The sequence below is a fragment of the Phycodurus eques genome, chromosome 13, assembly GCF_024500275.1.
Source record: "Phycodurus eques isolate BA_2022a chromosome 13, UOR_Pequ_1.1, whole genome shotgun sequence".
NCBI classification, from domain to species: domain Eukaryota; kingdom Metazoa; phylum Chordata; class Actinopteri; order Syngnathiformes; family Syngnathidae; genus Phycodurus; species Phycodurus eques.
Genome location: NC_084537.1, coordinates 11,169,404 through 11,196,181, shown reverse-complemented (window position 1 = coordinate 11,196,181; position 26,778 = coordinate 11,169,404). Strand labels below are relative to the sequence as shown.

The following is a 26,778-nucleotide window of genomic DNA, read 5'->3' as shown; positions in this document are numbered from 1 at the left end:
CCTTACTTTGTCTAAGTTATATACAAACTTTGTTCAAGTAGCTCTCGAAAGAATGTTTGACACAGCTCATATATTATATCTCATACTGTAGATTGTGCACGTGTACCGAATGAAAGGTGCAGGGAACCTACGAGGGTTCTCGTTGTAAGTGATTGAAATAATTGATAATTCATTGACAATGTCTTGTCTCAGTCATAAATAATTTTAATGAATTAATAAATATGATGAAATGCAAACGATGAAAGTACATTATCTTCTTGAGATGTAAACAAAAACACAAACTTGAAATGAGGCCCTAACAATAGCAGTGGCCCAACAATTTACAAATTCACAAATAAATACAAACCTGTCATTAATATCTTAAGCATGTACCGTTTCTTTACACTGAATAAATATGTTAATGACATATAACATAACAAACCGTATCTGGGAAATATACAACATCATACAACATTCATTAGTGGGGAAAAATATTTTTTTCCTCCAGTAGTTCTAAAATATACCATCAAATATTCCAAGAAAAGCTTCTTCTTCTTCTTTGCTGTTGGTGGTGAAAATAGAAGGTTTAAAAAAAAGGGTGGGCATATATTAAATTACATGGACACAATGCCAAAACATTTGAAAGAAAAAAAAAACAATGAAAGAACAAATTATTTGAGCTTTAGCTTTGCAATTAAATGTGCCCGTACCTGCTGTTGTCAGTCGCAACACTCGGTACACTCATTGTTGAAAAGAAATTAAATCTTTGAGTCAGTGGCGCCACACAGGTTGAAGTCGCTCTTTCTGGTAACTTTGTTGCGATTGCTGTACTGAACATGCTTGAATTCTGCTCGTGAAAAAAAAAAAAAAAAAAAAAGAATCATGTACAAGACGTAAATTCTACCAACTGCAAGTAGAATAAAGATTTCACTGGGTTTAGTTGTTCACAGGCACTTCTGGTCAATAAAAAACATATTACTATTTTGCTTATATTTACATCTGCCCATACAGCGATACTATAAATTTTTTTTGTTGTGAGCAAGAAAATGTATATGATGACTTCAAAAACATCATACACATATCATCAGCAAATATTGTATTGATATGTGTAATTAAATATGGAGGTGTTCAAAACAAATATTTTGTAGGATAAACACTTCATGACTAAGTAGCAGTCTTCAAATAAAACAGTATTAACATGAAGCGTAATGATGAAATGAAAACTAAATAAATTAATAAAGCCCAAACCAATGTGCAAAATTACAGCTACACTTTTACTACTAAAACATGTATTGTGGTTCACATACATGTTCAATGTTAAACAAAATTGATATTTTACTGTCTTCACTTATCAATATGTCACACGTCTTATTGTGTGTTAGTCAGTCTGTATGTCAGCATACACACACCATTGTTTGGTTCTGCTGTCTGGCTGTAAATGGTGAGGGTCCAGGATTGTTCAGTGTAGTCTGAGAAACTGATCTGAGGGGAAAAAAAGTAGGGTCAAAAAGTCACATTTTACAGTTTCCTTAGTGTATATAAAAAAAAAAAAAAAAAAAAAAAAAAAAAAAAAAACAATAAATCCTGTAATGGAAGACTTGGTTTTAGCTAGGGTTGAGACGATTAATCGAATAGCTTAAATAATTCGATTACAAAAAAGTTGATGTAAAATCTCTTCCTTAAAGCTTTACCGTGATAATTTTTCCACATGGAGTAATGTTACAGACTCACGTACCACTGCATGTAGAAATAGGTTTGTGAGAAGGTGGCGAGCCAGGAGCAAAGAATGCGTAAAAAACAGAAAATGTCTAAAATCTAAAAATATTCAAAAAATAAATATCCAAGCCCTACATTTAGTGTCCCCCTGAGCTCAACTTGAATTAGATAAGCATATCATTTGTGACAACATAAACGTAGATCATTTTACGCTTGAGACTATGTGAGTCCCAGGATGGACGTCTGGAAACAATGAGTTGCAGCCCTGGAACAATGAGTCCCTGCAACATATCATCACGGCGTACAGATAGTAATACAGTTGCTTTGCGGTCCCGCTATATTGCAGATTTTTATTTGTACAATTTGTACAATGGTGGCACGGTGGACGACTGGTTAGCACATCTGCCTCAGCATTCTGAGGACCGGGGTTAAAATCCGGCCTCCACTGTGTGGAGTTTGCATGTTCTCCCTGTACCTGCTTGGGTTTCCTCCCTTTTTAGGACGATATATTTTCCGAAAATCTATCACGATAAACGGTAGTATCGTTCATGTTTTTTGGGCCACTGATATAATGATATTGTAAAGAATAAGTACATCCTTTTTAAGAACAATGAACTTTCAATTCTAAAGAACATTGAACATTGGCATTGTATTGCAGAACAATGAATAAAATTAGATAGATGAGATAAAGATTAGATAAAACATTCTCACTCTGTTCACAAAAAAATTTGCACTTAAATAAATATTAAACATTTGGCACATAGGTAGTCATTAACCCACTCAAGGCCCAAAAAAATCTTAAAGCCTACCAAATTTTGGATGACTAAATAAGCGGCTCAGAAAACAGATGGATGGATGGAAATAAAACACCATGTATGTACTCGAAAGTCTTTGTCACCGTTTTTATATCTGATGCCATATTTTAATATCAGTTATTTTTTAGTCTTTATTTTTATTTATTGTAGGTGGCACGGTGGTCGGCTGGTTAGCACATCTGCCTCACAGTTCTGAAGACCTGGGTTAAAATCCCGGCCCCGCCTGCGTGGAGTTTGCATGTTCTCCCCGTGCCTGCGTGGGTTTTCTCCAGGTACGCCAGTTTCCTCCCACATCCCAAAAACATGCATGGTAGGTTAATTGAAGACTCTAAATTGTCCATAGATGTGAATGTGAATGCAAATGGTTGTTTATATGTGCCCTGCGATTGGCTGGCAACCAGTTCAGGGGTTACTCCGCCTCTCGCCCGAAGATAGCTGGGATAGGCTCTAGCACGCCTGCGACCCTGGTGAAGATAAGTGGTACAGAAAATGAATGAATGAATGCATTTATTGTATGAATTGTACGTACTTTGTTATGTTGTTTTGTACAATTTCTGCTGCCTGTATAATTTCTTATGCCTCTTTGCTTTTGAAAAGGAGATTTAACTCTCAATAAATAAATAAAATGTAAAATAAGCCCTGCCCTCGAGCTGCTGGACTGTGATGTGAGACCTTTACCTGTCAATCAAATGATCCTGAAAATGACAACAACTGCCAGAATATTGATAATGTATGCCGCTGTGGTTATTGTTTACAAACAGTTAACTTTCCCGTGTGCGTGTGTGTATGTGAGGAACACCCACACAACTCAGAGCGCTAATGTTTTAACAATGTCACCGTGGTCGAGTGAGCTTTATAGCTCCAGCCCTTAGCTCGCTAGCTCGAAGGGTAGCGTATGGAAAACAGTTTCCCTTAAGTGTCTCAGTTGTGTGCCTTTACAGAGTAAACAGGTTCTGCCAGCAGCTTGTTGTATCGTGAGGGGCGTGGCGGGTGTTACCACAACGATGAAAATTTATCTAATCCAGAAAAAAATCCCGTGTCCATTGTAAGGAAAGATAACCCACCCTACTCTGCCTCTGATTGGCTAGCACTAAGACACGATTCATACTTTTGATTCATTGTATGTGGAAGCTTTTCACCAACACACACAAACACACATACAGACACACACACGTAGGGTGGGTCTTAAACCATGCGTCTATGGATGCAGAATGAATATGCTGCTAATTTTTGTGCGTCTCAGAGGTGGGACGCATCAAAGGAAAACCCCTGCATAAATATTTTGCAGCTATAGTAAAACTTGGGCAATAGTTTGAATGTTTCATAACAACATTATTTAGTTACACATTTGCAGTGAATGTAAGGGATGTTTTGGCCCTACCTCAGTGCAATGGCAGTAGGGCGACACGGTGGTGTTGCCACATAACCTGCATTTGCAAACATAAATGTCATTGTTGTGTTACACTCAACACTTCTGACTTATTAAAATGACATATTGAACTAAATGTACACAAATATAAAAGAAACAATCAACACACAATTTTCACAGTGAGCTAACAATAACTCAAACCTAATGAGGCTACCTGATATGTTGCATCCAGTTGATTGTTGAGTTTGAGTCAGTGACGTTTCACTGGCATGGACGGATTTCTCATCATCAAAGTCGCCCCAATCATTTCCCAGGTCGAAACTGACACTTGGTATTTGGGACAATGTCTCACTGGTAATGTGATTGTTCTGATTTGACACTTGCCAGGGTCTCTGTGGGATAGCACATGCTTGATAGAGTAGGCTGTGCTGATTGAGTTCAAGTGCGCTTTGGGGTTTTAACTTACAGCAGTATGTGATCCGGCATTCCTCCACCCATCGGAAGCTGAGTATCAATTAAAACAAATGACAGGGCAGAGATTAATTATTTTTGCTTAGTTGTCTACGTTGGGCTAAAGCATGAAAATCAGGAATTATGGTTTAAAGCTAAGAGAGTTGGGGTGTATAACCTTGTTGAATACGAGGTGCAACATTAGCTTGGACTGGCTTCTCCATCGTTCTGTGCGTGTCCATAAAAATAACATCATCTAAAGAGAGAATACGAGATGCCAAAAAACACTTTGGTCAGAAAACATACACCACTCCCAAAACGTTAGGGATATAGTCAATTGTAAATGGACTGCACTTATATAGTGTTTTCTCTACACCATCACAGTGCCCAAAGCGCTTTTGCATGAAATTTCAGGATGAACCAGCAGCTCTGTTCAAACTTGCTGATGACACTCTGTGACACTTAAGCCATATATTGTATGTCAAACTCGGGCTCGCAGGCCAAATCAGTGTTGCAATTATATTTTGACCATATCAAATGTGTATTTTGACCATATCAAATGTGTATTAGAGCTGTCCTACCAGTATATAGTGCATGTGCTGCTAACACTACAAATCCCAGAATGCTTTGCTAGTGTGTTGGCTTGTCAGTCAAGACCGGAAAGGGCCCCCTCCCTTTCTGTTGCAGTCATTAGCAACTATGCTACCAGTCTCCTTGGGAAAACCTATACCTCCCCTTCCCAAAAATTGCCCAACGAAAGATGGAAAAGGGGAGCTTTCAAGACAGGTGGGAGGCAGATTATCTGTTCATAACAGATTTTAGATTTAAAATCTGCAGATTTTATCTATTTAAATAAGAAACAAATACCAGTAATGTGTCATTTATTGCACATTTGATTTGTCATGTGGTTATAATTTTATAGTTTGCTTATTCCAGATTTGGTTTCGTTTTTTTTCATATGATAAGGTTTAACATTACATATCTGGAGAGAAGGGAAAACATGCACAATCGCAGTCAATTGCCAGTAAATATTGAGTGTGGCCTCCGACTTTGACCCAATTTTTTATTTTGGCCCACTGTGAATTTGAGTTTGACACCCCTGCTCTACGCTCGAATTCGAGCTACTGTTGATCAGTTTTAGGTGTCGGCTTTGTCTCATGTCAAAATATGAAATCCATGATGAAGAGGACTGTTTGAACCTGGAAATGTATTTGTTGATACTTAACCCTGCAATGACAAAAGTTAAGAATTTTAAGGAGTAACAGTGGTACCATTGTCAAAGTCATCCATATGGTGTGGATACTGTGAAGAACCTTCTCTGGTCTGATCCATCATCACAGCGGGAGCATTGTGGTAGTATCCGTCATTGCTTCAAGCAACATATAAACAGTGCAATTAAACCTTTTGACTTTATATTTAATAATTGTGAGAATGCTGAAGAGCATGTGTTGTTCTGCTCCCAAAAGTGTGTTTATTATTATCCCCCCCCCCACACACACACACACACTTTTTGGACATTCTACTCCCTTCACATTTCTCAAAAGATTCAAATCATTAAAAATACCAAGATAAAAAAAAAAATAATCAAGAAAAATCCACATTTTACACTCAATTAACTCCCATTCACGTGACTGGGACATTAAATAAAAAATTTCCGCATCCTTCAGATTCCAATTTCAAGCTATTCAGCTCATTCAGGATATTTTGGGAACTACTGTATATTTCACATTTATTTTCTTATTCCCCATTTCTTAAACCAATTCAAACCATTGCAACTTCACATTCGATATTTGAACAATTCAATTAAATCCACAGTATTTAAGTTCAGTGTCATCTCTTCAGCATTCATACACAATTTCTACAGAAATTGCATTCTCTAGTTGTTGATTATTGTCCCATTTGGAGAAAAAAATGGAGATCACCTGTACAAGGCATGTAGTTTCCTAGGTTTGTATGAAAACTGCCGCATGTTGACACCCACAGAGTCCTCCGACATTTTCATCTAACGAGAAAACAAAACCAATATTCAAGTGTGACTGAAATCATAATTAAAAAAAAAAAATCATACATTTTTCTCTGGTCAATGTAAATAATCATCTTGCTAGCCAGCAAAAATAATGTGTTGTATTGTATCCCCTGCTATGTTCCTCTCACCAGTGGGAGTTGTGTATCATCTCACCTTGAGTATTTTCACTGGCGTGGGTGAAAGTGTGTCACACCTACTCCTCAGATCACTCAAATATGAAGAAAAACCTCCGGCTTTGCTTGCCAGCCTCTTTCGTGCCACAGTTACACCGATTTTACCTTGGGGCCAGATGAAGGATTCTCAGTAAAATTTGGACGAGGGGTATTTATGACCAAATATTGTTTGTATAGATGCAAGGACAGACTCGTAGAATGATGAATGATTATACTCACAACAGTCATGGCCACACTGGTCCTTATTCTTGCAGAGGTGGTTGCACTGTCTTTTATTACCTCCATCTGATCACATTGAATAAATGGAAATTGATTACTTTTACATTTTCACCAATGCAGATGAATGTAGTACCTTGCTCTATAGAAGATGTGGTGTTTCCCCTTCGAGGTGCAGCTTTGTCAACAGAGTGTAGGTTTGCTGCTGACTGCTGTGGTGTCTCTTGAGCAGACTCATGTGACAGGTTGTCCAGATTATCAGTCTCAAACTTGCGTGCTCCAGAGTAGTACACATTGAATTTCTGATGGATGTCGAGGCCAACTGTAAGAGACGAAGAGGCATAAAATACAATTTGGTCATAAATTGTGCATACTTTTGAACATTCGTGTAAATTAAACATAATTTCACCATATTCTGAACTGATGAGATTAACACTGATCTCATCTCCCTTCAAGGCCTTTACCACCTCAATTTTCTTTGACCAGCTACTGCACCTTAACAACAAAAGGTCACTGGAAAAAAGTTAAAGGTTATTACTTTTTAAGCAGTACACAATCAGTCAGTTTGTCAAACATCCCCTACGTGAATTTTTGCCGGAAGACACAATTGTTGTTAGAGTCTCCAATGACCAGAGACACATAGTGATGGTTGGGAGCTGTTCTCCTGGACAGCAGCAGTTCTCGGTTTTTGAGGTTCACCTTCACGACAATCTCAGCAATATTGCAGCTATACCTTGGCAGCTGTGAAATACAGTAGTGACATGAGGGAAAGTTGAGAATTATATAGCTACTATTCCTAAAGAAAACTTACATTGGGGATATCTAGCCATCTTAAAGCTTCAGTACATGACAACACTCCTGTGAAACCTTTAGCAAACATTTTTACCTGCTCCAAGGTCACCTCATACTTCGGGAGGTGCAGGATAAATTCTTTAATTTGGTTTCCAAATGGTGGATGTCTGTTGAGAATCTGCACAAAACATATATTGCTGTGTAATTTATCATATATAATTACATAATATATTAATAAATAATATACAACTTGGAAAAGGCGTTCGACCGTGTCCCTCGGGGGGGGGGTGCTTCGGGAGTATGGGGTACCGAACCCCCTGATACGGGCTGTTCGGTCCCTGTACGACCGGAGTCAAAGTTTGGTCCGCATATCCGGCAGTAAGTCGGACTCGTTTGCAGTGAGGGTTGGACTCAGCCAAGGCTTCCCTTTGTCACCGATTCTGTTCATAGCTTTTATGGACAGAATTTATAGGCGCAACCGAGGCGTAGAGGGGGTCCGGTTTGGTGGCCTCAGTATTGCATATCTGCTTTTTGCATATGATGTGGTTCTGTTGGCTTCATCAAGCCGTGACCTCCAACTCTCACTGGAGCAGTTCGCAGCCGAGTGTGAAACGGCTGGGATGAGAATCAGCACCTCCAAATCTGAGACCATGGTCCTCAATCGGAAAAGGGTTGAGATCCTGCCCCAAGTGGAGAAGTTCAAGTACCTTGGGGTCTTGTTCACGAGTGAGGGAAGAATGGAACGGGAGATCGACATTACGGATCGGTGCAGAGAGACTACATCCTTCGGCTGGCCTGGGAACGCCTCGGGATCCCCCCGGAAGAGCTGGATGAAGAGGCTGGGGAGAGGTAAGTCTGGGCGTCCCTGCTAAAGCTACTGCCCCCGCGACCCGACCTCGGATAAGCGGTAGAAAATGGATGGATGGATGGATGGATATAAAATTATGTACAAATACATGATTGGGCAAAAGTGTTAGGTCAGCACTATCTTGTAAAACATTAACTAATAGGACACTGAAGCAAATACAAAGCTACATGTATACAAAATATATTTATGTATACATTTGATCATACATATACACATCCTAAATTAAATTTTATTATCTCAATCAACACCTTGTGTAATATAAAATATATATAGTGACACATTACACTGAGAGCATGTTTTGCCTTGAATGTAAAAAAAACATTAAGGCAAACAAAATGGTTTAGGAAGGTTTGAATAAATATTTTTTAGATGCATTGGTCAATGAGGGCCAGTTGAAAGGTCACCACAGCCACCAGACCTCACCCCAATGGATTTCTTCTTTAGGATGACGTCAAACATAAACTATATTCAAGAGACTGTGCACTGTTGATGACATTCCTACGTTCAGCAAGCAAAATTACTCACAATCAAAACCTTTGAGACCAAGTACATTTCAGGGCAGAAACCACACTATTGCATTGTTTGTTATTGTAATGGTAACCCAAAAAACGCTCTTTTTTTATTTATTTCCCACAATAAAATCTGTACACACTACGTTTGGCACTTCGCTTTATAATTTATAAAAATAGCTAGCATGTAAAATAGCAGAGGATGGTTTCGATCCATTGACCTCTGGGTTATGGGCCTAGCACGCTTCCGCTGCATGACATCAGTGGAGTGTCCCAGAGTATTCCACATCTATGTCCACCGTATTGCACTTAACCCAGAGCCTTTGAATCCCCTAGCCTAGGTGGATTCTGTTAAGTAAACAACGAGCGTAGTGAATCACGTGCATGATTTTTTAGGATTGTCTTTATTTATTTTTGATGCCATCCATACAATCCTGACACACAAGACTATTTTATTCGGATTTGGGACCCGCACTGTGAAGCTCCATTGACCGGGTGTCCGGGCACTAGCCAGGAATCGAAATGTCGCCGGCTCCATTAAAGGCAGCAGGATGTACCAATAGTGGTACAGGATGTAAGATAAACTGATCAACAAATTGTAGTTCTAGTACTGTACAGTAGTGTAGAAGAGTAGACCAGTGTTTACCAACCTTTATTGAGCAAAGGCAGATATTTTGCATTATAATTCCCATAGCACACCACTGAAAAACTCATCTATTGTCTGTTTTTGTGCTCAGGCCCATGTAACATCAGTTGGCATCTTGATGACAAGGAAAATATTTAAAGTGAGTTGAGGATCTTCATTTAGACAAAAATAAGCCACCATTTTGTGGCATCTATGGAAAATTATAAAGCCTTTTAGGGTTCCTATCCCCCCCAAGTAGCAGGGGGTTCACATACAGTATTGCATTTTTGTTGCATTTCTTGCTTTTTTAATTTTACATATCCAACTTGGATACATTAAATTTTCATGATTTTTTTTTTTTTTTTTCATTTTATTTGTTGTTTGGTTGTTTCGAATGACTTTTTTTTAATGTTTGTTTGATTGCTTTGAAAATTTGGGAAGTAATACAACATCCCCTTTTCAGTAGTTTTGGACCTCAACATTGTCTTCCACTGGCATAATCAAAATACCAGTTGACGCCATACTATAGGAAAGACCATATCCTTTGACACTAAAATACATTGAAAATATTTTATCATTTTATATTTAGCATGGCAAATAAGATGTATTTGGGAAGGTCTATCTAAAACTAATAAATCTTGGCCCAACTTAAAAGAAATTAATAAATGCATGCTCTTTAAGGACTTTGAAGAGTGCTCATCACAGATGTAGACTGACCAGCTCAATCTGTCGCGGGTTGGTTTGCTCGATCTTGCTGAATGTGGTGAGTCCAGCATTCACCATAGCAGTTGACAGGGTTTGGCCTGAAACACAGTATTAAACGTTTCACATGGACTGTTTGTGCAAGTGCAATGCGATTTAGCGGCTGACTCACCTATCTTGTCAAGTTGTTTCGAGACATACGGAGAGTTCTCCCAGAGTTTTGCTCTGAAACATTTGGCCAGGATCAGAGAGTTGAGCAGAGTACTGAAACCCATTTTGGAATGCTGACTCAGGTATTCAGAAAGGCCTGATTGGAGTCAAAACATTCAAAGTTGTAGTCTGCTTTGAGAACCCAAATACATTTGTTGTCTGCTTTGGCTGACGTACATTTGCTGATGCGCATCCCATTCCGGAAGATCTTTGCTGTGTCTTGAGTAAGGCCAAACTCTTGAATTGAGATAGACCCTAAATGAGCTTGAATCAAGCTGCAAAGTAATAAAAACACAGGGTGAAGTGCAATTTGACATAGGTATTTCCTCTTTATTAGACACAACCTTTCCAATGAGAAAAAAAATTCACCTACCAGTTCACTTTCATATTATTGCTTTTGATCTTTCCTTCCATCGGAAACCTGAGAAATACATGTGGGCTTATCTGACCTAAACTTGACCCCACTTCCTAAAACACATCATTGCTGTCGGGTGGAAACCTCGTATGTCCAAACATGGTCAATTTAATATTTTTTCCACAAGTCAATACTATTGGTCTGTCCCCACGCTGTCTGTTATTTTATGCATTATTAACCAATTTATTAACCAATGTGTTGAAAACAGCTTGAGCACAAATCTATTAACTCTCTGGAACGCTCAACTGCCTGAGTAGGATTGTAACTCTGCGGGAGCCATGTAGCATTATGTCACCTCAAGATGGATAGTCTTGATGATTTTTAGATAAGAACAAGTGAAAATAGTTAGGTTAAATAGATTTGAGTAAGCCTATTTTGTTAAAAATTGATTGTTGTAATTCTTTGGTACAGTAGGAACTGGTCAGCCACAAAGGTTAACTGCATGAAGATTAATTTCCACCTAGCTCATCATTTTAATTATTGAATCACTCATGGCTCTAAGACTACGGTGGACCTGAAGTGCAAAACACAACAGCAAATAACTAAACACAACGGCAAATTAATAACACAAGAGTAAATAACTAAACACAATGGCAAATAAAAAAACGACAACAAATAACTAATCACAACAGCAAATAACTAAACAACAGCAAATCAAAAAACACAACAAATAAGTAATCACAATAACTAAACACAACAGCAAATTAAAAAACACAACAGCAAATAACTAAACAAGGGCAAATTAAAAAACACAACAGCAAACCAAAATCACAACAGCAAATAACTAAACACAGCGGCAAATTAAAAATCACAACAGCAAATAACTAAACAACGGCAAATTAAAAAACACAACAGCAAATTTTTGTTTTTTTTAATTTGCCGTTGTGCTTAGTTATTTGCTGTTGTGTTTAGTTATTTGTTGTGGTGATTAGTTATGTTGTTGTGTTTTTTAACTTTGCATTATTTAGTTATTTGCAGTTTTTTTAATTTGCTGTTTTGTTTAGTTATTTTCTGTGTTTTAACTTGCTGTTGTGTTTATGTATTTGCTGTTGTTTTTTTATTTGCCATTGTGTATAGTTATTTGCTGTTGTGTTTTCTAACTTGCTGTTGTACTTTACTTTTTGTTGTTGTTGCTGTTGTGTTTTGCACTTCAGGTCCACCGTAAATATAAGGTATCATTCCATCTTGAATGATGCAGTTTGTTCACTCCAACAAGATAAATTTTTTTGCTTGTTTCCTGAAAAGCAGTGATTTTGGAGATGCAAGAATTCTGCCTGACAGCGACGATATTGAAATGATGACACATAAATCAACAAAGGTTATGATAAATAGTAAATGCCTGATGGTGGTTCTGTTCTTGTCCCGGTTGAAGGTATTCAAGGGCCTTTTCTCTGTCACCCTTAGCTGAATGTCACTGAACTCTTTGCTCTTTGACACCAGCTCAATCTGCACACAGAGACATTTCTTACTGATAGCTGTAACAACAGGAATTCCACCAAAGTTAAAATAATTGCTGGTTCGCCTGCTCAGGTAACCTACCAGGTCAGGCAGGTTCTCCGTGCCAGACACTTTGCTGAACTGCAGCATGGTGTCAAAGGCAACACAGTACCTTGCCATCAACTTGCCAGCCTCTGGGGGAAAAAAAAAAAAAAGGGTGGGATATCCTGAGAGCTCAAACCTCTGCCAAGGCTTAGTAAAAAAATTAAGCCAGAAAGTTTCACACAAATAATTGGACAAAAGCCCAAGATGAAAACAAAAACAGGTAACAACTTAACTTTATTATAAAGTGCTACTTAAGGTGCTTCACGACCTGTAGGTTTAATATTGATGTCCTCATCCATAGTGATCAGATTGATAGAGGACAGGGAGTTGAGGTTTTTCAGACACAGTTCTACATTAGGAGAGGAGAAACAGAATTTTAAATTGAAATTAGGAGATAGTAGCACCTTCCACAATTATCCCAATATAACAAAGAATAACGAATGAGGATTCTGTGAATCTGTTTGAATAATCTCCAGATCCACACAATGGATAATTCATCCATCCTTCATAATGCAGGTGAATTTGAGCCTATCCAAATTGACTTCAGACAAGAGGCGGGGTACACCCTGGACAGGTCGCCAGTCAATCAAAGGGCACCTTTAGAGTTTTCAATTAAATGCACATGATTTTTTTGAGAATGTGGGAGGACGTTTGAGTACCTGAGTAGCTATGGACAATTAACTCCAAGAAAGAAAAGCAAAAGCCTACCTTGAAGTTTTGATTCAATTCCACACTTGTCTATGTCAGCAGAGAAACCTGAAATGGTGAGTTACAAAACTTTTAAAGCTGTCTCCTAATGGTGAGATACTTTCTGCGGAGAGATAACCATAGTGTGTTGGATTTTTCAGCGCTCGGATGTAGAGGAAGGTGGAGCGTATCCAGTCCAGAGCCATGTTGACATCGCTGATGGTTTGGAGAACTATCTCGGCATTCAGGTGCTCCACCAGGTGACTGTGCAAACTGTCCGAAACACATTTAGTGCTCTTTGGCATACAGTGTTCCCCCGCTATATTGCGGTTGACTGTATACACCCCCCACCATATTGCAGATTTGTAAGCGATTGCTTTTTAATGTTTTTTCATATTATATAGAGCTGCGCACCTTCGGTGTAGTATCACATTTTGTGTGTGTAGTATAACATGCCAGGCAGCGCTGAGGTCTATTGGAAAACATCCAGCATAATTAAGAGCAAGAAGAGGCAGAAAAGGTCCCCAACAAATCTGGAGTAGTGGTTGTTGTGCTCGCAGAGCAGGGAGAATATATGCCTTTGAGTATGGTTGTCTGCTCGGTTTGTATGATTGTGTTGCTGCTGTGTGTGTGTTAAAGTAGCAGTTGTTTTAAGGTTTATAATTACCATAACATCTAATGGTCATTTCTGTTAGCCCATCAAAAGTGTTTAAGCTAGCAAACCTTTTTTTCTTTTTTTAGACAAAACTAGATGGTTTGGTTGAACATTTTGGTGTTTAAATATACAATGTTTAATTCTCTTTTGTTTAATGTGGTAGTTGGTTAGGGTTAGTAAAGTAAAGTAAACTTCAACTAGGAGTGACACATAAACAGCTTAAAGCTTATCTGGAGAATTGTGCGAGCGAAAGAGTGACAACAGGGAATAAGGAATACAAAAAGGTGTGCTTGAACAAATTTGAATGTGTCTAAAGCATATGTGAGGAGTAAAACTAGTTCTAAACAATCTTTTTATATGGTCTCGCCCTATTGCTGATTTTCACCTATTGCGTGTAGGCCCGGAATGTATCCCCCACGATAAACGGAGGTTCACCGTGCTACGGTTGTATCAACTTTCCCTCTGAAGAAATGCAATACCTGCTCTCGATAATCTCCATCCCATTCATCAGTTTCATATGCTTGTCTCTGGTTTGCAGTTTGGTCATGATCACTGCAGTGGCAGATGTGTCAAACTAACAAAACAAGAATATTAAGTCATTAAAAAGCAGGTTTGTAGCACATCTAAACACCACATTTGATTTTTTTTTCATTCCATTTTTTTTAAAACACATTATATTCTTACTAGCAAGTCCATTGTAATTCTACCTGCGGTCTTCCAGCCCGACCAATCATCTGCAGCAGGTCCACCTCACTGTACTCTTCATAGGACCCTGCAACATACTGCATGGTGGACTTGACCACCACCAGGTGAGCAGGCAGGTTCACTCCCATGGCCAGAGTGCGTGTGGTAACTACAAGATTGGAATACAGACAGACAATAACACTGTAAATGTGCATCACCAAAATGAATGGTACATGGAGAAGTTGTCTGAACATATGGCCGAAAAGAAAAACAGAATCATGTGCCTGACACAGTCTTACAAAGGACAGGCAGGTCTCCAAGAGTAAAAGCCTTTTCTATCAGTTTTCTGTCCGATGCTTCCACTCCAGCGTGGTGGTAACCAACCCCTAGCATCACCAGCTCTAGACACCAAATTGTGTTATCAGCATGAGTCCAACATTCAACTGCTCAGTGAATTACATTACCACATTTTTGCTCAACTGGCCAATATAATTTTGCATGACCAAAAAACTCACCTTTCAGTTTTGAATCCAGAATGGACTGTGCATATGTCATCAACCTGCGAGAAGAGATGACAGACTTCCAAAGCTGTTACATGCAAGAATGTGTAGTTTATGCTGTTGAATGTGCACCTTTGCTTGTGTTCGGCGGACATAATAAACCGTGTATCCTTAGCCAGAACAGCAGCTGACTGCTGGGTTCCTTTCCTAGTGGAGCAAAACTATAGAAGACGATGATTGTTGTCACAAGGTTAATCCAACGTTACATTTAAAAAGGGAGTAGACGCACCACTAAAGCAGGCTTCTGGTCAGAGTAAGTCTGTATGATGTTGGCCATCTTGTAATTGAGAGACAAGTCGAACTTGAACTCTGTTTGGTTAGGGTTGCAGGGGAATCCTAACACCACCTTCCTCAGCTTCACCGGGCGGTGGCTCTCATCCAATTCCAGATATGAAGCTGGACCCTTCTCACTGGATAGCCAGTCTGCTACCTAAACATAAGGAGATAATACAGGGACTAGTGATGAAGCTTTACTCGAGCTACAGATGGGAGCAGAATTCGATTGTACTTACATCAGAAATATTGGGTATGGTGGCTGACACAGCCACAAACCTCATAGAGATGCCTGTATCTTGGTTCTGGACTGTCCTGTAGGCATGTACAGCCTTCATTCTGCTAACCACCACTTCTAGAGTGGCACCACGGGTTGCATCCTTCACTACATGAACCTGGAAGAACAAATGATTATCTTTAATAATTTAAGGGGTTATATTTTTCCAAGACAACCTTTTCTAGTATTTGGGATGTAATATGGTCACTATGGTGCCTTCGTAAACATCGATCCACATTCCGTACCGCTTATCCTCACTAGGGTCACGGGTGTGCTGCAGCACACCCGTGACGGGGTACACCCTGAACTGGTCGTCAGCGAATCGCAGGGCACAAATAGACACACAACCATTCGCACTCATATTCACACCTCTGCACAATTTAGAGTCTTCAAATAACCTACAATGCATGTTTTTGGGATGTGGGAGGAAACGGGGAGAACATGCAAACTCCACACAGGGAAGGCCGGATTCGAGCCCGGGTCCTGAGAATTGTGAGGCAGATGTGCTAACCAGTCCCCCACCGTGCCACCTCAGTAAACGTGAAATATAAATTAAAATCTTCCATGCATTCTTGAGTTCCAGACTTATTTCTGAGAGGCCTGAACTCAGGTCATTAAAATTTCTCGAGCTTATCTACGTCACTAGCGAAGATCTCCGCCTTCCTTTTCCGCTCCCAAGCCAGCGCTGTCAACGTAACAAACACGTGTGCTCTCATAAGTGGGTCTTCTATACGGAGGGAACCAATCAGAGGAAAGGGGGCCGTCTTAGCCAAATATGGACAGAGCGATACAAAACTAGGTCAAACAGAAGTAGCTGTTAGAGGGGCCTTTACTGGACACTCATATGACAAAACCAAGATGTTGTTTTTTTTTTGTTTTTTTTTTAATGAAATTGGCACTATACTACGGCCATGTTAGAGAATCGCTCTATGGAGATCTCAATAGCCAACATACAGGACCTTTAATGAAGGAATTTGCGTCATAGGAGGTTGGGATTCAGATACAAAAAAATATATCATCCTATCAGTGTCTATCAAAAAGGAGTTCAATTTCACACACAAGGGCGTAGTATTTGATAAACAGACTAACCTCATCAATAAGGAAGAGCCTGACCAACTGCAGCAGACAGTTGTCCTTCCACTTTCTTGTCATGCTGTCCCATTTTTCCTGAGGAAAAAAACATACCGTGATTTGACATACTCAAGTAAGCCTTTTGCTCAATTTTTTTTTATGTTGCAGTCCTGTCACATACTGGAGTGGTCAGGATAATGTGGGACTCCTGAATTTCAAAGAAGTCGTCGATCTCAGTGTCACCAGTCAGCTCCTTGCAAATCAGCCCCAGAGGTCCAAACTTTTTTGTCCAGTTCTCGAAGCACTGACTGCAGAGAGCTTTAATGGGAGCCACTGGCAACCAGAAACAATCCATAAATGTACAATCTCTATTGAATTTAAAATAAATAAACCCAAATTATTTTAAACCCATTATCTATACTATATTTCCTTCACTTCTCCAACCTTACAACAGCTAACTACACAACTTGATTTTATTTAGTGATTTTATGTGTTTTGCGATTTCACTGTTTTGTTTAATCTTTATCATTCATTCTGTTTTTATGTTTGGATTTTATCTTGTTCAACACCTTTTCAATTATTCTTGTTTTAATCATTATTTCTTTACCTCTGTTAGGCACTGTATTTGCCTGGTATATGATCGCTGCTATACAAATAAACTTGCCTTGCCTTTAACTGTCACAGTAGACATCCATCCATCCATCCATTTTCTGAGCCGCTTCTCCTCACTAGGGTCGCTGGCGTGCTGGAGCCTATCCCAGCTATCATCGGGCAGGAGGCGGCGTACACCCTGAACTTCTTGCCAGCCAATCGCAGGGCACACAGTAGACATCATTTGTAAATTTTTATAAAACCGAGTTGCTTCAATGACGATGTCACTCAACAATGGCAACTCCGATGGGGACAGACCGTGAATGGTAAAACATAGTAATTTACTAGATTCTAAAAATATATTTATCTTTATTTAGTCGGCAGCCGGCACGGTGACCGACTGGTAAGCACATCTGCCTCACAGTTCTGGGGACCGGGGTTCAAATCCTGCCCCCCCTGTGTGGAGTTTGCATGTTCTCCCCGTGCCTGGGTGGGTTTTCTCCGGGCACTCCGGTTTCCTCCCACATCCCAAAAACATGGGCGGTAGTTTGATTGAAAACTCTAAATTCCCCGTAGGTGTGAATGTGGGTGCAAATGGTTGTTTGTTTCTATGTGCCCTGCGATTGGCTGGCGACCGGTGTACCCCGCCTCCCGCCCAGAGATACCTGGGATAGGCTCCAGCAGCCCGCGACCCTAGTGAGGATAAGCGGTAAAGAAAACGGATGGATGAATGGAAAAAAATATTAGCATTGAATTATAATTTTTAAATGAAAACATTTCTGATGATGTTTAAGTGTCTTAAAATATTTAAAATACACTAACACATTAGCTATGGGCTTACATGAGATTTATTATTGGATTATTATTGGCCTGGAACTGAAGTTGTTTAGAGTGTATAATGAGAAATTGAAGAAATTGAGGTTGAATGCAAAGAAATGCTGTGACAGACCAGAAATACCAACAAATATTATAACACTGGTAAATATATCAATCCCCAGATACAATGCAATGCAATATATCAATCTCTAGATACAATGCAAATATGTATGTATGTATATGACCCACAAAAGGATATTTTAAAGAGACATTTGTAATTCTTATTTTTTGTTACAGAGGACAAACTGTGTGAATCGAGATCAATTGTAAACTCACTATATACAGCTTTGATGCCTCTCCAGGGCTCTGAGGTCTCCATCAATAGGTGAATGATGGCGAGTTCAAACAGCACAGTTTTACCAGATCCAGTTGGAGCACATGCCACAAAGTTCTTGTCTGTGTAAAGAATCTGAGACAAACCAACAGAGATGCCCAAACTGTCTAAGTCACTTCTCTCAAAACTTGAAGAAGCAAGACTCAGTTGAAGTAATGCTTACATCATCTAGAGCTTTAGACTGGACGTAGTTGAAAAAGGGGAACTCGCTGAAGACGGGTCTGAACTTAGCTGCTGTTAGCAATGGGTCAGGAAACGAAAATGTTAATTATTTGTGAAAAAAATAGAAGTAAAACATTTCATTTGGAGACCCTGTAAAGTAAATTCAGAGATTTGTATCTAAAAACGTAGTCCTCAACTGATTGGGGAGATAAAGCATTAAACTGTTTTTCATCATTTCAGTTTTCCTAATTATTGGGTGTGGCTAAAACAGTGCCCAGTGACACGCTTGGCATCGTCCATGAGTCCCTCAGCTCCCCCACTCTATAAGAACTTGAGCACCTTCAATCATATCAGTGGTTATATGCCACAATTGCAACGTACAGTTTGGTAGTTAGCTATGCTAACACCCCAAAAATGCATCTTTGCTTCGGATAGTCAACCGGGATGGCCGCTTTAAAGTGCTTTATTGCCAGCTGTTAGTACATGTATGCTACACCGAGAAAGGCCTTTTTGCCCAGCGTGTGGACCTGGGCTTCGGGCTGGCGTGGCTGTTTTGGAGCACTTTGTTGTCGGCCATGAGTGCATGCATGTCACAGATCGAAGGCAGAAGAGCGAAGGAAAAAAAAGTTGGACTTGACAGCCAGGCGTGGGTGCATGCATATCACAGAGAGAAGGAAGAGCAAGGTATAAAAAAATTAAAATAAAAGTCCAACATGACAGCATGTGCACAGAGACTTGATTTTTCACAATTTTGAAGCCTCATTTTATATAATTGGCAATCTTTTTAATCATTCAAATTTGGTACGATTGTTAACAACACTTCTCTCCAATTTGTCAAATTTACCTTTATTTTCACTTCACAGCGACTTTCTTAATTGTATTTTTTTCATATAATAAAAAAGGATACAGATCTCAGAGACTGGGCGCAAAATGTCAGATCCTGAATATCCTACAATGCACACAAGACACATTAAAAATTAATGTCACACTGGACAGGACATTTAAACTTACCATAAAATAAACACACTTTTTTCATATGTACTGTATATTTTGTGATATTTTTGTTTGGTAGTGTGCTGAGGGATTTTTTTCTAAAGTAAATTTATGTGCCTTGGCTCAATAAAGTTTGGAAAACACTGGGATTTTCTCTCTATCCACCTACTGTTCCTTTCTGCCACCTACTGGTACGCATGTTCACTTAAGCTATCCAGTCAACGGAGGAGCTCACCTCAGTTCACCATCATAACCCAAACACATTGTGCTAGCTGCTGTGATGGCCACACATTTGCATGCTCATTAGCTGCAACGTTATTCAGAGGCTATATGGTAATCAGTAAGAGTGTTTTTTAAAGGTGTTTTCTTTTTTAAGCGTGTCTTTGCAGTGCAACACCTTGGATGTGGAGCGGCTGAGGCACGACGGATGGAACCAAGGCTCTCATTGTGCCCTTGTCCTGCCTTTCTACATAGGCCGCCTGCTGGGAGGATTTGACGCTCGCTGCAGATGAGAACAGAGGAGGGGGGAGGGAAGAGGCTGGCTGGAAGGGGAAAGGAGAAGCGCCTTGGCTAAATGTCGCCCTCGGTGACTGAAAAGGAGGCGGAGGTGCTGTTGCCATGGCAACGGGACTGAGAAAAGTTTGAGGTCCGGATGCTGTATGACTACTACAGAGGTCGTTTGCATTTGAAGAGTCACCTCCACGCTTCGACACGGGAACCTTGAAAAAGCTGTTGTGGGCAGGAGCACAGCAGAGAAAAAACATTAACACTCTCGTAGCTGCAGTCCAGTGTAGAGGTTTTTTTTGTTAGTTTTGGTCCTGTTTCGTTTTGGAGGATATGTGTCCCTTTTGTACCGGAACAGTTTTACAGTGTCACAGTGGAATTTTTAAGCTGCCACTGTGGCTTCGTGGTATTCTGATGGATATTTATTGGGAATTACAGTCATTCAGTTGAACAGAACAAAGTTTTTAAAGGCGAGTGACAGAAAAAACAAAAAGGAGAGAGAGTGAAAAGGTAAGTAAATAATATAGGAAAAGAAGACAACAAAAGCGAAAGCACTGGCTGTAAACAAGATGAGGAAAGTAATGCATTATAGACCTAGTACAAGGACATATTGGATTCAAGTGTTGTATGGGTCAGTAGTGCTACCCCCTGTGAGGGAAGGATTGGACAATATAGGACAGGACTGGACAGGACAGGTACAGGAGGAGAAGCATGGAGGACAGGGGTCGTGGACCCGGCTCTACAACTAAAATGTGGTGGGAGTGGCTTGGAACATTATAAACATCTGCAGGACCAGAGTGTGAGGGGAAGGTTACTTTAAAGGCAAGCTTTGAGTAACAATAGTAACCTTAAAAGATTGAGCCTCCTTATGAAATACACTAGTGAGACCCAAACACTGTGCCCCAATTTTAATAAATCGGTCCGAAAATTATTATTTATTGACTACAAATTGTTCATTTGATCTTTGCCAGTGACGTCTAGTGACAGGAGGAAAATGCTCTTCCACCACCACCCCTACTACCACACATGAACATTATTGCAGCATACAGTGGTGCCTTATAATAAAGTGACCAAACTTACACACATTTCAAGATATGAACCGTCATTCGGACAATTTTTTGCTTCGACATGCGCGCACAAATTTGAGATATGAGTGCTGTATGGTGCAGTGAACTTAACTCCCTTTACAACAAGCATCGATTTGGCAGTTAACAATTCTTCTAAAAAGAGGCTTCAATGTGTTTCTTGCCAGTTGAGTTTACTGTCAAATTAAACATAAAACAAATAGAATTACACATTGTGTATTTAAAACAACCACAGAACTTTACACTAGAACAGTGGTGGGCAAACTACGGCCCGCGGGCCACATAAATCACATTCAATCCGGCCCACCAAAGATTGGTACAGAATCGCCCAAATCACATGACTACATTAATTTAACCTTGTCCTGTAATGCCGAGTGGTTTCACCAGGTTGTGCTGTAAGGCCCAGTGGTTCCACCAGGTTCTCCTGTAATGCCCAGTCCTTGCACCAGGTAGCGCAGTAGGTACAGTGATACATTGAGTTGACTTTGGCTGTTCTGTTTTTACTCTGCTACTGCTCTGAACCCTTCTTCAACCATGAGTGGACCAAAGAAAAGAAACGTCGACAGTGAGTGCTGTGTGTTTAATATAGAATGGACAACTAAATACTTTCTCACTGAAGCCCGGTCAAAGGCTGTTTCTAATTTGTTAAGAAACCATTGCGGTTTTAGAGGAATATAGCATCAGGTGTCACTTTTCTACCAAGCATGCTGATTATGCTAACAGCCAATCAACGCAGGAATTGATGGCTACGGCTCAGGGGTTAAAATCAAGCTCAGCAAAACACTTTTACCTGACAAACTGCCATCCGAGATTCAGTCACACAAGACCCTGAAACAGCGCCACAGGAGCTGCAGATGGAACTGATTGATCTCCAATGTGATACCGTCTTAAAAGAGAAGTTCAACTCTCAAACTGGATGAGTTTTATTCTTCATTAAACGCAGACAAATTTCCAAAAATCCGAAAGATGGCAGATAGGATGCTGGTGCTGTTTGGCTCTACATATGTGTGTGAACAGACTTTTAGTGTGATGAACACCAACAAAACATCCTACAGATCCCAGCTGAGTGATGAACACCTCAGATGTGTTCTGAGAATTGCCACAACAAAACTAACACCAGACTTTGATGCACTGGCAAAAAAAAAAAAAGGTGATCGCCAGAACAACACTGTTCCCATTCATCCATCCATTTTCTGAGCCGCTTCTCCTCACTGGGGTCCCGGGCGTGCTGGAGCCTATCCCAGCTATCATCGGGCAGGAGGCGGGGTACACCCTGAACTGGTTGCCAGCCAATCGCAGGGCACATACAAACAAACAACCATTCGCACTCACATTCACACCTATGGGCAATTTAGAGTCCTCAATTAACCTGCATGCATGTTTTTCAGATGTGGGAGAAAACCCACGCAGGCACGGGGAGAACATGCAAAGTCCACACAAGCGGGACCGGGGATTGAACCCCGGTCTTCGGAACTGTGAGGCAGACGCTCTAACCAGTCGGTGACCGTGCCGCCAACACTGTTCCCATTAAAAGTAAATCTAAGTATGAACACTACAAACTGTTTGTTTATTTTTTATATGTAAGCATTTGGTCCTGGCTTGGCCTGCCTGTCAAATTTTAAAAGTCAATCTGGCCCCTGAGCCAAAAGGTTTGCCCACCCCTGCCCTAGAAAGTCCGTTTAACTTAATGCTAACAAAAAGTGCAAAACACCACAGGCAGGCTAACAAATAGCATCAGTGTCGCTGCGTTATAACCCTTTAAAATCTATATTTGAATACAAATGGGGAACCAACACATGTAGACAGATAATATAACTAATTACAGGCATATATTCTTTATCCTCTGCAAAGAACGACAAATATTACTGCAGCTGACTGAGGAGTTGTGACCATCTCCATGTATATCTGTATTGTAATGCCTCCAGGTGGCCATGACATGATTAACCAGAAGAAACAGCACAATATCAATTGAATTGAAGCAAAAACTGTGGCAAAAACTTTAATTACTGTATGTTTTTATAAAGTACAATATCATAGCGAGATATTTTTATGAAAGAACAAACCAAAAAAAACATAGTAAAAACATAACTAACTACAATGAAAAGAATGAAACAGTTTGTGCATCATGATTAATTCATTGTGGCTCATTGTAGTGCACAATTTGGCAACCGGGGCTCAGTATAATACAGACGTAAGGATATACAGTACATGAGGAGACTGTCACAAAGGCACAGTAAGCTGCAGTAGTATTTGTCGCTTTACGTAGTGTAATTCTCTTTGTTTGATGTTTAGTTTGACAGTAAACTTCAACTAGGAGTGGCAAGAAACAGCTTGAAGTCTTTTTTTGAAGAATTGTTCACTACTGCCATACTAGTTCACTGCCACCATACAACACTAAAATGTAATTTTTTTTGGCAAGTTAGAGCAAAAAATGTGATAGCCCTAAACAATAGACTAATCACCAAAATGAACATGAGTGCCTGAAAGCATTGTTCACAACCAGATGTACAGCTAGAATAAATATGAACTGCCACTTGCCTTCTCTGCAGAGGTGGACCTTTTCTGTCATCCACAGATAAATACTTCATACTGATGGTTCCTCGATTAGTATCTTGTGGACTGTCATTTTCATCCACACTACTCTGACGGGGACCATAACAGAGGTCCCTAAAACCTTCACTGCCCCAGGGGCCATCGTATCTACTGTTGCTGCGGGAGCCATCTTTGGTCTCTTCATTCTCCTTTTCAATGGGATTGGTTGACAGCTTTTGTGGGAATCCTGCGAATTCTAAAGCAGTTAGATCTGAGGTTGATAGCAATTATTATGTGAATGCTTCTTAGAACACTTATCCTAATTTGTTGACAAGGCAAGGAAAGAGAAAAGCCTATTCAAGCAATCATCACAAGTGAGTTACGCAGTTCAATTTAGTTTAAGTAGCCAGACAAGGAGCAGTTTATGCAAGTGAAGTGAAAAGGAATTCACCCTAATCCAGAACATAACATACTGTACAGGGAAGCGAGCGACTTAGCCTCTTCCTGCATAACCTGTGTGGGTGGAATCTGTGAAAGAGATGGAGGTTCTTCCAGCTGCCATGGCCTGACCTCCTGGTGCAGTGGCTTTCTGTTGAAGACAACCCAAAAGAGGCAAAATGTTAATTGAATTAAAAGGGTTGAGAGCGAGTTTTAGGGGTCTCGTTGTACTCACACTTTGTGGACGAGCGGTTTCTCGAAAAATAGATTGTCCAAGGACAAGGTGCAATCATCTGAGTCCAACATCTCATTCAATAGTGTTTCCCAACCTTTATTGAGCCAGGGCACATAGTGTCCATTAGAAAAATCTCACAACACACTACCAAAATAAATGTCACAAAAGGTATCTATCAGTACTGAGATAATGATGATCTTGTCTCAATTTACTTAAAAAAACAACTTCTGGGCCTGTTTAGTTGAACACAAACCTATTATTCTGTTGTAATAATGTAAACAGGGGGTTACACAGGTTAACTGTAGCTTCTGCCATCTAGTTGAAGAGAATTTAATTGTTCTGCCTGTCACTATACGTCACTGGCATAAATAGATGAACATACATACATTATTTTTGGAGCAATTGGCGGTAAGTGAATTTGGTAAATTAAGATGATGGTGTGGTGTCAGTACCAGAAAAATAACAAAATATTAATGGGTCCATGAACTGAAATGTTTCTTTTGATCTACACATTGCCAACATTGGCTGTGTTTCGCTTTGGTGGAGACATGCCCTATTGAATTCAACAGTATATATGTAAATTTGTCAGTAAATGTTTCCCTTTGTTGGTATCAGAATCAGAATCATCTTTATTTGCCAAGTATGTCCAAAAAACACACAAGGAATTTTTCTCCGGTAATTGGAGCCGCTCTAGTACGACAACAGACAATCAATTAACAGAGAACACTTTTGACACATAAAGACATTGAGAAAAACAGTCACTGAGCAATAAAGGGTTGCTAGTTATCTGGTAATGCCGGTACATTTTTTTTTGGATATGGTATATGCTATGCTATGGTACAGTATGGTAGCATTCATTGTCAGTCCTAAATATATGTGGAACATGTAGAGGGATTAAATTACTTTTCAATTACTTTTTGTGATGCTGTCACAAAAAAACAAAAAACAAAACAAAGACTATTTCCATCCATTTCTATGCTGGATGAACTGGTCATCTAATTTATAAAAAAAAAGAAAAAAAAAGAGCTGGCGACCAGTTCAGGGTGTACCACGCCTCTCGCCCGAAGATAGCTGGGATAGGCTCCAGCACGCCTGCGACCCTAGTGAGGATAAGCGGTACAGAAAATGGCTGGCTGGATGGAAAAAAAAATCTCTGTCCATGATACCGCTTATCCTCACTGGAGTCGTGGGTGAGCTAGAGCGTATCCCAGCTGACTTTGACCCAGAAGCGGGTACACCCTGGACTGGGCCAGTCAATGGCAGGGCACATATGGGCGAACAAGCATTCACGCTCACATTCACAGTCTTAAATCAACCTAACATGCAAGTTTTTGGAATGTGGAAGGAAAGCAGAGTACTTGGAGACAACCCATGCAAAAATGGGGGAAAACAGCCTCAAAATGACCCTGTGACAAAACCAGCAAAATTATATATTTACCTTTTTTCATATTTAACGGTAATATTTGATTCTAAATCTATCTGTGTCTGAACATAACAGTTGCTACTTAAATTAGCCAGTTGGACATGCACCTTTCTTTAGCCCAGTATATTTTAACTGTGATTATTACAGCTAGTTAACAGTATGGTTTTACAGCTAGTTAACAGTATGGTTTTAACAGATAGTTAGCATTTTATTTCAAATTTAGATGTAATAGGAACAAACTGGATATGAATTTGACACATAATACATTTTTGTTTACCGGCGCGGATAAATGGTGTCCTATGCTGATAGGAGCTATAATTAGCGTAATACCCAATCTGAATGTAAGAGATTTTAGTAGTCGTGAGTCTTGCCGGTTTGGTTCCACCAAACTCCAGATCCCTCTCAAAGTAAATATTTGGCAGCTTAATATTTTGACGAACAGACGGTGGACAAATATCTGGATAATTATGGAAATTCATGTAATAATAGGGTGGGGAATTCAGGTTTTTCTTTATGAGGGTGTAAATCAGGCAAATTTAGGACTACAAAGAGCACAATTCTATTTATTTATTTGATTATGTTGATGATTATCATTATTATTTTCAAAGAGCACGGAATTACCTCCCAAAAAAGTTTAGAAGGCGTCATACGTAAATTATATTGACAAAAGAAATGAATTCAATTCGATTCCACTATTTAAACGTGATCAAAGCCGCAACAAAGACCATTGGGGCATTATGGTAATCAACGAGGCCGACCCCTGCTTGCGTGAGCGCAAAGTTTATATACATCATCCAATATTTTTATTTAATAAAAAAACACAGCTGTAAACTGAGATTCACGCCAATTACACCTTTGAAAACCAATACATATTTACCACCCAGCTACCAAAAATCTGCCACCAAAGGGAAGAGGCTTATTAACTCATTTTTTATGCCTCCTCTTTCGAACGAACCATTAATACATCTCGCGGGGGTGCACGCGTCGACTC

At 39.8% G+C, this 26,778-nt stretch overlaps 1 protein-coding gene across 5 annotated transcripts; it reads right to left on the bottom strand.

Annotated features, from left to right (window-relative positions):
- Positions 1-183: 183 nt before the first annotated feature.
- hfm1 (helicase for meiosis 1) lies at positions 184-26,681 on the bottom strand. Of its 5 annotated transcripts, none has more exons than XM_061694600.1 (41): positions 26,065-26,681; positions 24,365-24,458; positions 24,165-24,280; positions 23,698-23,947; positions 19,968-20,299; positions 19,485-19,526; positions 18,579-18,649; positions 18,358-18,490; positions 16,796-16,947; positions 16,633-16,710; positions 15,506-15,661; positions 15,223-15,423; positions 15,066-15,154; positions 14,949-14,992; positions 14,733-14,834; positions 14,457-14,602; positions 14,229-14,323; positions 13,234-13,367; positions 13,116-13,163; positions 12,676-12,756; positions 12,405-12,496; positions 12,205-12,311; positions 10,824-10,871; positions 10,628-10,725; positions 10,413-10,547; positions 10,256-10,341; positions 7,631-7,714; positions 7,328-7,485; positions 7,154-7,257; positions 6,881-7,066; positions 6,748-6,813; positions 6,509-6,633; positions 6,252-6,331; positions 5,601-5,698; positions 4,508-4,585; positions 4,346-4,383; positions 4,094-4,271; positions 3,892-3,937; positions 1,389-1,461; positions 690-826; positions 184-541 (listed from the first exon to the last, which is right to left on the bottom strand). In XM_061694600.1, exons 1-41 carry the CDS (start codon positions 26,264-26,266, stop codon positions 493-495), a joined length of 4,632 nt encoding a protein of 1,543 aa, XP_061550584.1. In that variant the 5' UTR covers positions 26,267-26,681; the 3' UTR covers positions 184-492. The 5 variants fall into 5 exon arrangements, 4 of the variants coding, with proteins under 4 accessions (XP_061550584.1, XP_061550585.1, XP_061550586.1 ...); XM_061694601.1 differs by having other exon boundaries at positions 18,579-18,646; XM_061694602.1 differs by lacking the exon at positions 26,065-26,681 and having other exon boundaries at positions 24,365-25,533.
- Between the last annotated feature and the right edge of the window lie 97 nt (positions 26,682-26,778).